This window comes from Dryas octopetala, chromosome 9 (assembly GCF_963921425.1).
Source record: "Dryas octopetala chromosome 9, drDryOcto1.1, whole genome shotgun sequence".
Taxonomy (NCBI): domain Eukaryota; kingdom Viridiplantae; phylum Streptophyta; class Magnoliopsida; order Rosales; family Rosaceae; genus Dryas; species Dryas octopetala.
The window spans coordinates 14,675,481-14,692,346 of NC_141374.1; the positions used below are offsets into that span (position 1 = coordinate 14,675,481).

General features: G+C 35.8%; 3 protein-coding genes across 4 annotated transcripts; 2 read left to right on the plus strand and 1 right to left on the minus strand.

Annotated features, from left to right (window-relative positions):
• Window positions 1–222: 222 nt before the first annotated feature.
• Window positions 223–3,060, plus strand: LOC147274562 (SAP domain-containing protein). Its single transcript, XM_086257688.1, has 6 exons — window positions 223–439; window positions 1,276–1,321; window positions 1,548–1,674; window positions 1,917–1,987; window positions 2,581–2,684; window positions 2,768–3,060. Exons 1-6 carry the CDS (start codon window positions 320–322, stop codon window positions 2,804–2,806), a joined length of 507 nt encoding a protein of 168 aa, XP_086113814.1. The 5' UTR covers window positions 223–319; the 3' UTR covers window positions 2,807–3,060.
• Window positions 3,061–8,152: 5,092 nt separating this feature from the next.
• On the plus strand, window positions 8,153–9,859 carry CYP94B1 (cytochrome P450, family 94, subfamily B, polypeptide 1). 2 transcript variants are annotated; one of them, XM_086227879.1, is made up of 3 exons: window positions 8,153–8,942; window positions 9,035–9,295; window positions 9,344–9,859. In XM_086227879.1, exons 1-3 carry the CDS (start codon window positions 8,153–8,155, stop codon window positions 9,838–9,840), a joined length of 1,548 nt encoding a protein of 515 aa, XP_086084005.1. In that variant the 3' UTR covers window positions 9,841–9,859. The 2 variants fall into 2 exon arrangements, with proteins under 2 accessions (XP_086084005.1, XP_086084004.1); XM_086227878.1 differs by having other exon boundaries at window positions 9,035–9,859.
• Window positions 9,860–12,740: 2,881 nt separating this feature from the next.
• On the minus strand, window positions 12,741–16,826 carry LOC147274564 (SWI/SNF complex component SNF12 homolog). Its single transcript, XM_086257017.1, has 3 exons — window positions 16,700–16,826; window positions 14,626–16,450; window positions 12,741–13,074 (listed from the first exon to the last, which is right to left on the minus strand). The coding sequence occupies exons 2-3, from the start codon at window positions 16,185–16,187 to the stop codon at window positions 13,005–13,007; spliced, it is 1,632 nt and encodes a 543-aa protein (XP_086113143.1). The 5' UTR covers window positions 16,188–16,450; window positions 16,700–16,826; the 3' UTR covers window positions 12,741–13,004.
• Window positions 16,827–16,866: the final 40 nt, after the last annotated feature.

Sequence of the window (16,866 nt, forward strand, 5' to 3'; positions counted from 1 at the left end):
TATGTCATTGATTATATATTCAGAACAAGAATAAGAAAGAAGTATAAATATCATTAAAGGAAATTACTATAAATATTTTTCATTTGTAAAGTTTTTAAATTCCCCTCTAAATTTTTCATTTCGTCCCAAATAGACCGCCAAATTATTACGGGGTCCAGTCCCGTATATGTAGCGAAGTGGAGTACGGACGTAAATCTAAGCACACACGCCTAGTCTCTCAGACTCTCTCTCTCTCTCTCTCTCTCTCTCTCTCTCTCTCTCTCTCTCTCTCAGTTCTCTCTTTAACTTTTTTATAATTAGCGAGGGTTCTTCAACCGCCATGGAGGGCTCGCCTTCTCCGCCGTCCGATTCAAATCAAACGGCTTCTGGCGCTTCTAAGTTCCTCCAGAACCTCCCCTCTCGTGGCCTCCTCTCCTCCACCGTTCTTTCTTCAAATCCGGTGATCGCTTCATTTACTTTTTACTTTTCTCCAATTTTTTGTTTGGTTGCTTAGATTATGGGACAGTGTATAATTCATCAGTTTGTTATTTTACCTATTGGTTTCAGTGGAAGTCAACGTAATTTTAATGAAGCCGAGACTGGAACAAGCATTTGGGGTTTAGTTTTTAGGGCTTTACACTTGTTAGAAAACTCAAAGAATGTAAATCCAGGAGCAGAGACTTCAAATTCTACGCTATTTTGTAATTTAGGAGCAAATAGTATTGGGTTTTACGTATATTAAGTTTGGCTAGTGGGTTTTAAAGTTTTATGTGGAAAATTGAAATTTTGTAGATTGAAAGAAACATATTGATTATACATAGAGACAATTATCTTTGGTTCTTGAAAGATTTGCCATTTCACGTGTTTTACTCATGTTAGAGTACTGAATTTCACATTGCATAAATGCACATTGTATGTGGTTGTGCAAGCATGAGCTTTTATAATATACATGTGACTCCGCTAGTTTTTTCTCAATTACATTAGTATAAAGTCTAAAAATTGAAAAGTTATAGGAGAATAACATATTTTCTTTATGTATCTAGGTTTGCTTTCTAAGGTTATGAGAAGTCAGATCAAGCTTGTGTTTCAAGAAATCAATTTTCTGCAATGTATTATTGCATTTCACTCATTTGGATATTGATGAAGCAAGTGCTTTTAGTAATTAATTAGGACAAGTGTTTGATAAAAAAGTTTGTCTGCTTCATTTCTGTTTCTGTCCTCCTCCCCTTTTATTGATATGGTACCTGTATGCATAAAACTTCTGCTTACATGATGAATAACGAATAACTTTTGCAGGGTGGGATGCGAGTTTATGTTTGCGTCCATGACACATCACCCCCAGGTTTCCATGTGCTTTTAAGTTTTTTAAAGTTCATTTATATTGAGCTGCTTCTTCTAAAAGAAAAAAAGTTTACATTGAGTTGCTTCAACACTATAAATGTGAGACTAACACTCGTTTAGTGTTCATTATTGATCATTTGATTGCTATATCTACATAATTTGAATTTTTTGTACTATATTCAGTTTTTTCACTCTCTGGCTTTGACAGCTTGTTCTTGTTTATCCAGAGGGTCAGCAGATAAAGACAAACCAACAAAACATACTAATTAGATCACTTACACTTAGGAAACAGAAGGGAGATTCCAGTTCAAAGGATGTGAAGGGTGCAGGTGCAGCTGAAGGTTCTAAAAAGAGGTATGACTACCAACCTTTTGGATGAAGCCATGAAGGATGCTTGGATTTTCTTGATAAGATCATAGAATTCTGTTTCTTGCAAATGGCAATGTCTGTTACCATTCATTGTCTTCTCCTGGGAATCCCTTGGTATATAGTTTCTGGTTGCCCATATGTGCGTTCATGATTGTATTCAGTATCTATTAGACTTGGCAAAGAAGATTGCATGTAGTCTCATTTAGCTGTTATTTTTTATCATTTAGGGCTGCTGAAAGAGTTTTGGACAGCCGTGCTTCAGCTAAGAGAGCCGCTAGTCAAACTAGTTCTCGGCAAGGTAAGTTCCTATAGTTCTTATATTGCAATAGCTATTGGTCAGACATTACAATCATTAAGTGTTTCGACTAAAGCATTGTGTTTGATGGATTGGGTCCTCAATATTGAGTAATTAGAATATTTTTATAAAGATCATTCATAAGTGGTCAAGTGTGGTGGTCTCTTGATATCATATCTATAGATGGCCAATTGCATGGTTGTATTATTGTATGGTGTTGTGGCTTGAGATGGTTACTAATCAACAATGATTGTTGTTGAGCAGCCAACTTTTTTTTTTTTTGAATAATGCAATTCTTGAATTGCTTTGACTGCAAATGTTTTTCCATCTTATTACTTATGTGTATGTTTGTAAATCATAATTTCACTTGTGCTTTTATTTCTTAATTTTAGTTATGCCATTCTAAAGATTGTTGTGTATTTGTAATTTCTATTTATAGTGGGTGGAGCTGTTAAATATTCATGGGAGGATCCAATGCATCTTTAATTCAAGCAATTTTTTTATTCTCTGTTGGGCATGTTCCATTCTTCTGCATTTCCCATGAAATCAATAGTATTGTTATTGTTATTTGAGTTTGTAATGGCTTTAACATGCAGAGGGATCAAGCAGTCAAGCGTCTAGTAGAGACTTCCAGGGATTAACTGTAGAGAGGCTCCGTGCCCTTCTGAAGACTAAAGGTCTTTCTTTAAAGGGAAAGAAGGCAAGTAGCAAGACAATCTAATCTGAAGTCTTTAATATTTACTTTTGATGTCCCTGTATTCATCTATATAATTACGTTTGCAGGATGAATTGATTGCACGGCTGAAAAGTTCAAGTGGTTGAGCTAGTCCAGACAGGTGGGGTAACAATTCTGCTCTTTGCATGTGTACTCTAGGGGAAGGAAAGTAGCTGGCATTCTTTTTTATGTAACTTAGGAGTGATGTAAACTGGAATTATCTATAATTTTGAAAATGACAATGAGAAGTTCTAGAGACTGAAAAATGCATTTTGTATGTTTTTATTCTGTAAATTATATTTGGCTTTTGTGGCATAGCTTTTAGTCATACCTTGTCTATAATCTATATGATTAACTTCTACACATGTTCTTATTCGCTAGAAATAAATTAGTAACTTGCCGCTAGAAAGTTAGATGCATGGTGGGGCTTGCCATGAGAAATTATGTGATAGCACAGATGGAAATTGACTCACCTTCATGTAAAGTTTGTCTGGCCTATGATTTTCACATTTTTCAAAAGGCAAATACTTGGCAGTTAATTATGCAAACTAGTAGGCTAAAATTTTCTTATTCTCATCCAAATGATATCTGCATTCCACTGTTGAGCATGAAACATGAGGTATTCTCCACAGCCCTTGTACTGAGTTAGTTTGTCCTTTTTAAATGGGGAGAATGGGTTTTAGCCTTTAGGAAAGGTTAAAGTGATACTGTTAGAATGCATGGGTTTATTTATGTTTTGTTGGATTTTGAAGTTCAAATTATGGTGTTGCTACTTGTGCTGCCCTTCCAATTTCTTTCTTGAGCATCAAGTTTATTGGACCTTAATTCAGAAGATTAAAACTACATCTCCTTTTAATTTAAATTCTCTATATATCTAGTCGGAGAACCATGTTACTTTTACTAATGGGGGGATGATGATTGCTTGCAGGACAATCCCATCACAATCGGTCACTTTATGATCTAACATGCTGAACATGCCAATCAGCAGTTAAAAGTAGTGCCTTCACATGAATCATGCTTTTAAACGAAATAATTCAGTCTCAACCCATTAAAAGATAGTAGTTTAAATGGCCTTAGGCATTAGAATAAACACATAATGGCTCATCAATCAGGTCATTCTAGATTCCTATCAAAGCTACTAACAACATGAAGATTTCATTCATTTGATCCTCAGGTGGTAAAGCTGATCAGTACTCATTAATAAAAGTTTTGGGTGCATTTAGGAGCCTCCCATAGAAAAATTAGGAATAGTTTAGTGGGTGTAAAACTGATAATAGAATCACTAAAATAGGAGGTAGCACAAACTTTTTGAGATGTTGCAATCTACCCTCTATGGGCCCAGAGCCCATAACCCAAACTAGTTGAATAGTTGCAATGGGCCCTATTTCGGTTGTTTAAAGGGGTCCATTTTTCAACATTTCTTAGTGCTTCATCAACCTAAGTTTATTTTGTTTTGGTGAGAACCTAAGTTTATTTTGATTCCTATAAATAGAACTAAAGTAATTTCATGGACGTGCACTTCAATAATACAAAAACCTATTTCTGAATGTTTGAGCTTCAAAATTCTACTACTCCAACTTGGGTCACTTGGCACTACCATAAACGGATTCAATTCCAATTTTTCTCTTAAGACTGATAAAAGTAAGACTAATAAGACAACTATCTAGCACCAAAAGCAAAAAAAGAAAGAAAGAAAAAAATATTCCTTTTTAGGTTACATTGGTATGTATTAAATTATTACCTATTTTATAATCTTAATTCATTGCTCTTCCTCACTATTTGATATTCTAGAATTGAGTTTTGTTTTAAACAGTGTATGAAAAACCCACTATGAGACATTAAGACTCATGCATATTAACTGCGTTAATAATTTTCAATTTGATCAGTACATTTGAGTTGTTTGCCAAGTTGTCGTTGTTTGTTGATTTTCTCATAAAAACAAAAATTGGACGGTGCACGCTGTACAGTCCATTTCGTCGGGGCTGAACTGACCCGGATTTTTACAGCTAGGTCTAAGTTGACCCCCTAAGTTTGAGGCTTGTCCTTAATAGGAGCCAGACGGCGCCGTATTGTTATTGAGGGAAAACGATTGGACGGCGCAACTTGATGTTTGGTCACTTATTATAACAATAATAATAAATTACAGTGTTGCAATAATCTTATTGGAGGAGATGAGAGTGACAAAGTTGTCAGCTTCCCCAAGCTAGTTTCCCCACTCAACAAAACAGATATCTGCCTCGCACCCTAAAGCATATGCTGAATTCCACTATTATTACACAGTCTATCAGATAGTCAAAGAACATTTTATTGGACAAAAAAAAAAAAAACTAATTCATTTAAACCATATTCAATATTTGATCAAGATTTTACATAACCTTTGAATTTTTTATTAATAATAAATGCACTTCAAACTATTCTTTAATACTCCTCGGATTACTTACACAAAAAGAGTGCAAATTATTTCTTTTTTTTTTTGCCCAAAAAAAGAGTTATTTTTAGAGTGCAAATAACAGCTCCCTGCTATTAATTGATAATGTAAATTATCACTCCTTGTTTGGAATTTCACTTACGTAAATAGAAATGATGAATATCAACGTCCCTTGTGACAAGTCATTTTTTGTGAATAATTCTCAATGCGGACAATCTTTATGATAAATATGTTAAAAGTTAGAGTATGCATGACTTGAAATTTGATATATTTTAACTTAAAATTATCGGAGTGAAAATTATACATTTTTAACAAATTATTTCTATAATCAAATAGTGCTATTACGCTGTCATATATACTTCATTATACATAATTATATAGTGATAGGATTTGGAATGATAATAGTTTATCTAATATTTCTTCCAATGATTAAGGACACCAATTCTCCACTCCAACTACCTATAAAATGCACTTTTTGTACACCTTCCAAAAGGTAATATTGTTGAGATTTTCTCTCAAGAAACTAATCAATATAAATATATATTAGATGGCCCAACAAATATATAAAACTAATTTCTAGTTTTCTATGCTTTTTTTCTTTCTTATATACTTCTAGTATATTTAAAATATTTTTTGGTTGTGTTGATAAAAAAAAAAATGGTTGTCGGTTGAACCGAGTTGAAATGAGAACTTTGAAAGAGAGCAGAAGAAATTAACTCGAAGGCAAATCCAAAATAGTCATGTAGTTAACAATGACATGTCCATGGAAGATCTTTGTTGTTGTTGAACTTGTGGTTCTCTTATACCCAATACTCTCTCACTCTCGATCAGTATCAGTTTGATGCTTTGAAAGTAAACCTCAAAAAGATAAGGTAGGTCTGATTGAATGGTGTCTGATCGATTCCATCTTCTCCAAGTGCTACTTCCACTGGTGAAACAAAAACGTGCTTAATAATTTCCATGTGGGGTTTTTATATTCCGGCGCAGAACTAAAGCCACGTTTAATTAAATAATATATATACAGGTCAAGTTTTCAAATTGAATTGATATTCTATACACCATAGACAAAATCCAAGTTTGGTAAATAGAGAATATTTAAAGTTTTAAATTATTAATATTACATATAGTACATCCTATATTCTAAGTTTCTAACCTGGCCTGCAAGTATATATAGTTCCTCTAGACTAATTATTATATATGTCGTCCTTTTACTAATTTATTTAATTCAGGTCAAACTATGATGATTATAAATTTAATTAATATATATAGCCATCACTGTCAAAGCAAGAAATGAAGTATTGTGATTCTTGTGCGTATTTGGAGCAATACAAAATAGTAAACATGCATGCTAAACCCTAAGCCAATCTGTGAATTCGGTTAAGTAAAATAACAAACATGGTGCCTCTAGTATATATTACTCTTAGGAAGAAATTAATTAATTAAAGAGACCTTTTTCTGTTATTAGGGAAATACAAAATTAATTGAATATATATTGTTTAATTTGTTGCACATATTCTACAAGTAGATCGAGCTTACTATCTCACCATCGATCGATGTAGACGCAAGCTAGCTACATTTGAGTGGAGACCTACTCATAACGTACGTGCACTAAGTTAATTAGTTCCCTCTCGAGAATCATGTGATCGATTTTGTTTTTTTCTATTACTTCTAAAATGAATTTTAGTCACACATGTACATATATATCAATATATTAATTGTTGATGTAGGTAGATAATTTTTTATTTCTTAGATAGTCACTACTGTCACTTGGCAGGAAATTAAGACAAGCATAACGACTTCTAATTAGAATGACATGTTGCTAAGCTTGTGATACTCGGAATCTAGGTGAACGTTCACCGGAAAGTTTCCAATATTATACTTTGAGAAATTTCATAAAATAATTATTTTTAATGAATGCTAAACTATTTTACTCACGTAAATTATTTTCATTCTCTTATTTATTTGTTAATATTTTCAATTTTTAGTGTGGTAATTTGATAATAAGATCGAATTTACAATAAATGTTTTCTCAAGTGATGAAAATAGTAATTCTCAAAGAGGTTCATAGGTTTTAAATTCATCGATCCTTTCATAGGTATCTCATACCTATGTAAAAGGTAATATATTCTGATGAATGTGCTTACCAAATATTGTACTCATGGGAATGGAACTTCATATCCATTCCCAAAATCCAAATACTCGAACCAAATGGACTCTTAAGATATAAAATTAATAAATGGGTCAAGATATATCATGACACGACACTTCTCAAATTACACAACTTATGACACAATTTTATAGAGAAGAATTTACATATTCTTCCATGTGATACCACATGGTATCCTCACCCTTTCTTATTGGCTCTCTCTCTTTTTTCACTCTTTTTGTCTTTGTCTTTGTCTTTCTCATATCTCTTGTCTCTATCTCTCTCTTCAATAGATGTCACATTACTACAACATGAGAATATGTAATATTGATTTGTTTAAAGAAATTTCAGTTTCCTTTTGGCAATAGATTTTGTCCAATAATGGCAAAACTTGACTTTTTGCTACGTTTCATTTGGAGAAGGAAGAGAGTTTTAATTGGAGAAGAAGAAGTGCATAGAGGAGGAGGGGAGAATGAGAGTTTTTGGAGAGAAGTTTTTACCTTCCCGTGAAAGAAGCTATATCGAGGAGAGAGCAAATGATTTTTTTTTTGTTTTAAATTTTTTAATTAAGGCTAAACAGATATATATCTCATAATTCATTCTAATCGTTAAAATTGCTTAAATTTAAATAATTTATAAAGTGTCATATATCATGACGTTTAATAAATATACACGTATCAATCATAAAAATGAAGAATTACTCGATTTGATTTGCCGTCGACATCTTGCTGTACAGGTTTCGAATTAAATATAAATGAAAAAAAAAAAATTTGATTCCTTCATTAATTATACAACCGGAGCTATATCTATATATATACCCCACTTGGACCTTTATCTTTCATACTCAATTTTGCATATCAAAGTCTCCCCAACGCAGCCATGTCTATGATTCTCCTGATGCTTTGGTCTCTAGCTCTGTTACTTGTCTATTTGTTGTTCTCAATGATCCAACAATTTCATGCAAAATCATCATCAAAACCACCATTGAAATACTGTCATGGTCCTCCATCCTATCCCATACTCGGATGTCTAGTCTCTTTCTACAAGAACCACCACCGTCTTCTCGATTGGTACACCGATCTCTTATCACACTCACCAACACAGACCATAGTCGTGCACCGCCTCGGCGCACGGCGCACTGTCGTGACCGCCAACCCGGCCAACGTCGAGTTCATCCTCAAGACCAACTTCAGCAACTTCCCCAAAGGCAAGCCCCTCACGGAATTCCTCGGCGATCTCCTCGGCCTCGGCATATTCAATGTGGACGGCGAAACATGGCTCTCCCAGCGCAAGCTGGCGAGCCACGAGTTCACCACGAAATCTCTCAGAGACTTCGTGGTCAAGACCCTCCAAGAAGAAGTCGAGAAACGACTTGTTCCGCTGCTGGAAGAAGCAGCGGAGACCAAGAGGGTCTTGGATTTGCAGGAAATACTGAGGATGTTTGCGTTTGACACTGTTTGTAAGGTGTCTTTAGGGTACGACCCGTGTTGCCTGGACTTGACCCGACCCGTACCCGATCTTGTAAAAGCTTACGATTGCGCGTCGGAGATAAGTGCAAAGCGTGCAACGACGCCGTTGCATTTGCTGTGGAAAGCTAAGCGGGCTTTGAGTGTTGGGTCTGAAAACAAGCTCAAAAAAGCTGTCAAACTCGTTCATCGCTCCGTTCATGGTATGAAATTTCGATAATATCTTTGATACTTGATCTTCTGTGATATTAATTAATATTTTTATACATTCAATACCTTTCATTCTTTTTTGTAGAGATAATAAAAAACAAAAGGAAGATGCTTGAAAAAGATGATGAAGGAAAATGTGACAGTGATTTGTTGTCACGGTTGTTATTGGCGGGACACGACGAGGAAGTTGTACGAGACATGGTGATAAGCTTCATACTTGCTGGGCGTGACACGTCATCAGCGGCCATGACTTGGCTCTTTTGGTTGCTTGCCAAGCACCCAAGCATAAAGCAGCGGATTGCGGATGAAGTTAGAACCGTACTAAACAACAATGATGGTACAAATAGCACTAGTATTAAAAGTAGTGGTACTAATAGTAATACTAGTGCTGCAGCATTAGGTTTTGAAGGTTTACAAGAAATGAGGTTCTTGAAGGCCTGTTTGTGCGAGTCCATGAGGCTGTACCCGCCAGTCCCGTGGGACTCGAAGCACGCCGTGGAGGGGACTGTTTTGCCGGACGGGACTTGGGTTGGGAAGGGGGATAGGGTCACGTATTTTCCCTATGGGATGGGGAGGATGGAGGACCTGTGGGGGAAAGACCGGTTTGAGTTTAGACCGGACCGGTGGTTTGATCATGAACCGGGTTGTGATGGTGGTAATGGTGCGGTGGTGTTAAAATCTGTCAGTCCGTACAAGTTTCCTGTTTTTCAGGCTGGTCCGAGGGTTTGTCTTGGAAAGGAGATGGCTTTTACTCAGATGAAGTATGTGATGGCTTCGATTTTGAGGCGGTTTGAGATCACGCCGGTTTGTGAGGACCGGCCGGTTTTTGTTCCTCTGTTGACGGCTCACATGGCTGGTGGGTTGAAGGTCTTGGTTCAAAAGCGTAGTTAGAAGGGCACAAAACCACATTCTAAATAATGTTTGAAATAGATTTATTAATGGAGGGTTTAAGTTTAAATCTCATAGATGAGACCTTAATATAGGTCTTATGGTTAATGAATTATTGAATTATGATGCTGGACTTGAAACTATTTGCATGTATAACTGTAATCTTAAATTCTTAATTAGGAAAAAGAAATAGCATTGCACTATAGTTGACTAGTAATCAATCCATGTGCACATTGGTATTTCTTTTAATTGTTGTTTAAGAAATTTGTTAAAATGCAAAAACCATGTCTTAGAAAATATGATAGTTATTAGGAGTGTGCAATTCAAACACAATCCGACAATTCAGGCTAGAGAGACTGGAGACTCGAGTTCAACTAGATCAGATTCAAATGAGCTCAATGCAAACCCGACATGCAACAAATCGGGTTGAGTTTGGGTCGGGCTCAAATAAGGAGCTTATAACTCACAAAATTAAGACAAAAGAAAATGTATGTAAACTAATTGCTATTATATAACATATCTATTAACTTGATATTGTTTATTTCGCATCACATTTATATCAATCGACGAGTTGGGTTCGAAATTCGGATGGAGCGGTTAAATTCAAGTAGGTTGAACATGCATTTAACTCGAATTCTGCCTCGTTTTGATGGGGTTGGTGATTCATCAACTTAGGCTCAATCTGTGTGAAGAGGATGTGCATTTAACATGTGAGAAGAGACTGCATATAACAATATATATATATATATATATTACAAGGTTCCTATACAGATATAGATGTTAATACAACATGCCTTAATTTGTTGGGGGCTCACGTCTTTCGCCTTCGGTTTGTAACGATAGTATTCCCAACTTAACTATTTAGGTCCAACATGAGTGTTGGCAAGCTCAATAAACCTATCCATGCCAAGAAGGTTTTATCTCAAAATGTTTTGCAATTTAAGGAAATATCTTAATAATAGACAATAGCAGCCTTAATCTTCATGCATAACATATAAAGTCTATCTTTCTCTTGCCATAAAAGGTCCTTTAATTTGATGCAAAAAGCAATAAAAAAAGACACTACTTGGTCACCCCTTCCTCCAAAATCGTAATTTTGGTAATGACAGCGTATGATCGAAACCGTTCACTTTTTAGATCACTTATTATAGATCATCTCTGTAAAAAAATCAACTCAATCGAAAATTATTTGGTTATATAATTGTTACTGATTAAATAGAAAAAATCAACTGTTTGGTCAAAAAATCACTCTTTAATTAAAAATCATTAATTTTTTCTACTTAATTGACAACAGTTATATAACCAAACGATTTTCGATTGATTTGATTTGTTATAGAGATGATCTTTAATTGGTTATCTAAAAAGTGAACGGTTCCAATCATGCACCAGCATTGCCGAAATCTAAATTTGAAGAGATAAGGTGACCTTGAAATACCCCTCACGAGCGACCCAAATATTGTCCATAAAAAAAATATCAGAGCACGTTTGATGTGACATTCATGTGAACTTGTCACGGATGGCTACGAAACTAGACTAGAATACTAGATGTGAAGTAGTAGTCTAGCAGAGATTAGACTGCACGGTGATGACAAGGTTGTAGGGTTGTAGCCCTAGAAGAAGCAGCTCAAGCATGAAAAATGGCCCCCTAGCTTGTACATAACATATGTAGCATTGTAGCTACAAGACAATAAGCTTTCTTTGTTTTTGACGAATACAATGCAGAGAGGTTTCGACCAATAAAAGCTGAACGAGTTTTTTGCCATGAAAGCAGGATTCAAGCCCTTATCTTAACAAAGTTCCAAAACCCATGTATACTCATTTTTGGCAAGCAGAGAGCTACATGCCCACAAACCCATGTGTGAATCTTTACATAGATGCAACATTATTATTGATAGGTATCAATTAAATTCACGTGCAAGTGCTGACCATCTTTATGAATTCTTCAACTTAAATGTGTACTTGATAATCCTTTTCAATATGATTTAATACGTACTAAATCGATGTATGGTAGGTGATTGATATAATTTTGTACTTGAACATGCATACTAATAATATTTATAAATTTTCTTTCGTACAACCACTCTTGCCTTATAAAGTTTATAGATTTAATTTCCACCATGAGAATATATATATATGTTCAAAGACGCTTTATGTCAAACACATTTTATGGTGGATAATATATCCTAGTAATAGAAAGGTTAACCCCCATCAACATTCAATGATCATAAAAACCTGCATGAAATGCGTGAGGTATTTGCACTGCAGAATTTTCCCTCCACCATTAGATGTAGTAGTATGCCCAAAAACGAAATCTAGTATTAAATCTATTGATTGCGATATAAACTTGGGGATAGGAGTTGAGACCCAACAATAATTCAGAGTTGCGCGTGCTACTAGGTACTGATCCTAGGAGGGAAAGGTAGGTTCTCTTTCTTTGTCACTAAAAGTAGGTTCCATTCAGCCTTACATTAAAATGTGCATACTTGGTGAGGGGCCTGGTGGTAAGTATTTTTTTCACTTTAATTTTCATTATTTGGTCAAAGACAATAGTTGGACATGCAACTTCAAACTTTGAAAATCGAACAGCAAAGTAGCAAACCACTTGGATTAGACTTTGAGTCAAGTCCCCATAATGGCATAGTTCAAATTTCTCCTTTTATGATGTACAATGGCTTGTAGAACTTTCACTTAATCAAAACCATGTTGCCCCTAATAGAGAATTAGCACGAATTAAAAAGATGATTAGCACAAATAAGGGAGGTTTTAAAAAAGAAAACTGCCTCCAGATGCTTAAATTATGTGGTTTAAGATGCACGCAATGAGTTCATCTAGATGGAAGTCTTCAGCTACAATATGGAAAAAGGTCTACTAGTCCAGACATTACATTTAGCACCAAGCAAAAATCAGACAATGAAACAATATATATATATATATATATATCTTCTCACAGGCCATCATATCCCATCATGAGCCCAATACATTTAAGAAGAATTTTCTACCAGAAAGCTACTCAGCATATTTTTTGTCTACAGAATCCAATTCTCCTAACCAAAAAAAAAATATTGGAGTAAACAAGATACAAGATAAACTTGAGAGGAAAACAACAGGATCTAGGTATTTTAAAAATACACTACTACCACTTATTGAAAATTAGGCAATTCCTTATTTCAAGTGCTTCCAGGAGCATCGCTTCCAGCTGACTTACGGTTCAAGTAACGAATAACAGCATCCTCAACCCTGGAAAAAAACACCAAAATGGAAATTATTTATGAAAAACTCTCAGTTTTACACATATGCTTTGACCAACTAGCATTGTCTATTCAGAGATGAACAGAAAAATGCCATCAATACCACAAAATTTGACATTTTGTAAGATTCTCACATTTGAAGCAAAATAAATGGGGAATATAAAGATGCATATAAAATCTGCAGATTTTTAGGCAGCTATAAGGTCATCTTTTCTTTTGAGTAATGTACATTTTTCACCCCTATAGTTCATGATGTTTCAATTTGGTTTCTGCAGTTAATTTGAACAATATTAATCCTAATTTATGTCATCCAAAACCTTACACCCATATCTGTTAAGTATAGTTTAAGGAAAGTACACCACATGCCCAGCATGTAAACGAGGACTGCAAACGACATCATTTTAAACATGAAAATGAAGTCATTTCAGGACGTCAACCAAGTTCACATCCACTGACCCATAAACTCATGCACTGGCATCAAAGCGTTCAACCCTGTCCACATCCAGCTAAGTTTGACCTTTTTCAACACTTCTTTACCACGAGCTAAGCCATTAAGAAGCTTTGCTTGGCTTTGCATAAAGTCCCACATGATGTTTATCTCTTGATTACCTAGAGGAGCCTTATGCTTTTAGATGTAATACAATTATGAGAAGCTTTGTGAGTTTCATACTCCAAATAGTGCTATTAGCTTTTATGGGCAAATGATTGGAAAATGTTTTGTGCCAAATGATTATAGTTTTCTAATTGTGCTTAAGGCATGTGTCTGAATGAATTGGGTCCATGCCTACATTACGAAATTCAGGTTTGTGCCCAGAAACAAATGGCAATAATTGTTTCTCCTTTCCAAAGTGGCTTGTTTCCATCAACTACATTTAACAAGCATCAATGGAAGTTCGAATCGACACAATCACTTAAACTCAAAACTATGGGGTTTACATTGTCCGAATTATAAATGTATGAACTAAATTGAAATTTGATTTACTTAATGTGTGGAAACTAGCATCATGAACCACTATCAGTCAGTCCTTCAAAAAAAAAAAAAACCCACAAGCATAGCTAAACTTTATACTGTAGGGATAAGTGGCGCGGCGCCAACAGAGAATCAAAGTCTGCTATTTTTGCAAGACTTTTTAGGCAGCTTAATTTTTGAATTGGACCAAACCAACAAACTGTGAGTTACAAAACTTTATCAAACTGACATGGATAAATTCTATTAAAACTAGAAGATATTAGTATATTAGTCTATCAGAAGGTCATTGAGGAAAAATTGTATCACCAATACAAAGGCTGGGTAAACCTAGGGATTTCATATCAATAAAGATTAGTGAGGAAATATGAGAGCTGAGAAGTAAACTGGTCAATGCATGAGAATGCCAAAAAAGCTTTATATTCTCTCCTCAATCTCTAATCAAACTGTATTTCATTGGCAAACTCTAAACAGTGTCATGAAGTTATTTTGAGCAGTATACTCATACTAAGCACACAAAAGAAGGGGAAAAAAAAGTGAAAAGTAAAAGCATAATACAGAGTAGAAGCTTACCAGGGTTGATTATAGAAATCAGAGCGGCGCTCCTTTTCTGCATTACGACTAGCATCTCCAGCAACAAGCTTTAGATCCTTGCTCTGAGAAGCAATCAAAGTATTAATGAATTCTGCTGGAGACTGACTGAACCCAAGAAAGAAAGCCCGTCGCCTACGATGCTCATGAATTTTTTTTATAGATGAGCAAATCAAATCATCACAAGCATCGATCTCTTTGTGCCTCTCAGTGCTTCCCAAGAATGCAGACATGTCTTTTTCTAATGGCATAGGTACATCAACCAGTATATCATAACAAGTAGTTCCAGCTGGACAATTTCCAGAAAGTTTTATTTTATGCTCTAAATGTATAGGCTGTGGTGGAGTTAAATGCTGTGATATTTTTTGAGAAAGCATGGAAAACTTCATCTTCTCTTCCCCAAAAACCTTCTGAAGAGGCGGATCACACATAAAGAAAGTAGGGTCATTTGGGTTCTGCAACTTCCTGGCCTTCACATAGTGCCAAAGAGCAGCTATAATTCTTGGGCGGGTCTCTACCTCAATTCCCAGAACTTCATTCAGAGCCGGTGAAAGTTTAAATTTCTCAGGTACATAATTCATCTCCAGTCTTATAATTGCACTAAACTCCTTATCCCCTTTTCTTTTCACCTCAAAGCCATCATGAAGAGCAGGTGAACGAGCACTTTCCCATAAAATCACATGGTTATCTGGATAGAGGCTTTGGTCCAAGTATATGGTAATTTTCTTGAACAGGGATGAAAATTTTGCCCTGGATTTCTGTGCTATCCCAGCCACCACAGGATCCCTCCCCTCTTCCAACAGTCTCCCAATTATCTTAAGTGACCAAGAAGGGGGTTCTGCATTCTTCTTCTCAGCACTTGTTTGTGTCTGATTCGCAAAGGTGTTGAATACGTAAAGTCGAAGTGTTTTCTGAACACGGGGAGGACATTTAAGGGACTCCTGGATGTCAATCTTCTTCCTAGCCAAAGCAGCATCAACACGAGCCTCAAATTCAAGCAATTGGGTATAAAGACCAGACTCCGGCAGAAGTGCAGCCACTTTATCTGGTATTTGTTTATCAGGTAGCTTTCGCTTCTTTTTACGAGCAGCTGGGGTAAGCTCCATGGTTTTAAATGGTGAGCCAGTGTTGGCATGAGATGAACCTGGAGGCCGAGAAGGTGGCTTCTGGTTAGCCCGCTTGGCAGATCCGGTGCTAGGCGTTGCTATGGAGGGTGACGACGCACCAGCACTACTAGCATTGGCATTATGCAACTGGGCAAGAGACTGGGCTTGAGCTTGCAACTGAACAAATTGGGCATGGGCAGCTTGAGTTTGGGCTTGTGCATGAGCATTCACATACTGTGCTTGTGCAAGTGCCTGCGCTTGGGGCTCAGACAATTGAAAGTGGCCCGGAAAATGCGACACACCTTGTGTTTGAGGTTGTGATTGAGAGAGAAGATGAGGCTGGTGGTTCATGGTCATAGATTGTGGTGGTCCTGCCCCAGAATTGGCAAAATGGGGTGGCACCCCTACATTCTTGGGCTGATTATTATTCGTATTCATCAACTTGGTTATCTAACACCACAATCTTTAACACCAAACTATTCCATCAAAAACTATAAAACCTTATTTGAAACCTTTGAAAGCCTCAACTTCCATATACCAAAAAAAAAAAATTGAACTTGGGTCTCTGCTCTTCCAAGCTTTCCTTTACTTAAATAAAAACTTGACCAACATTTGCACCTATGAAGGGTTCCAATTGAGCTGACACTCTGAAGATATCCAAATTTCCCAGCAATAATTTTCAAAGGGCTTGGTTTATTTTTCTGTAGAAGAATATAAACCCTAATTTTAGAAGCAAACCCAGAATTCTAAATCATAAGCAGAGCACTTTGAACCCAATATATGCATTAAAAAGTGCCAAATAAAGCTTATGCAAGCTCTGATAATACAAATTAATTTTTCTTTCACAATTCAGAAGCTAATTAGTAAAAATAAATAAAAAGAGCTAGAAAGTAAAACACATACAATGAAAATAACATAGCCAAATAATCAACAAAACGACATGTTCTTACTTCTTAGTAGAGCTTTTATTGCTTCTCTTCTCTCTGCTTGCAGATCGGCAATGGAGCGAAACCGGTTCTCTCTCTCTCTCTCTCTCCTTCTCTGCGATTTTGTTCAGTTTTTGAAGTTACAAAATTACCCTTGTTTTAAACGAGGGTTTCCAAAAATGGTTTACACG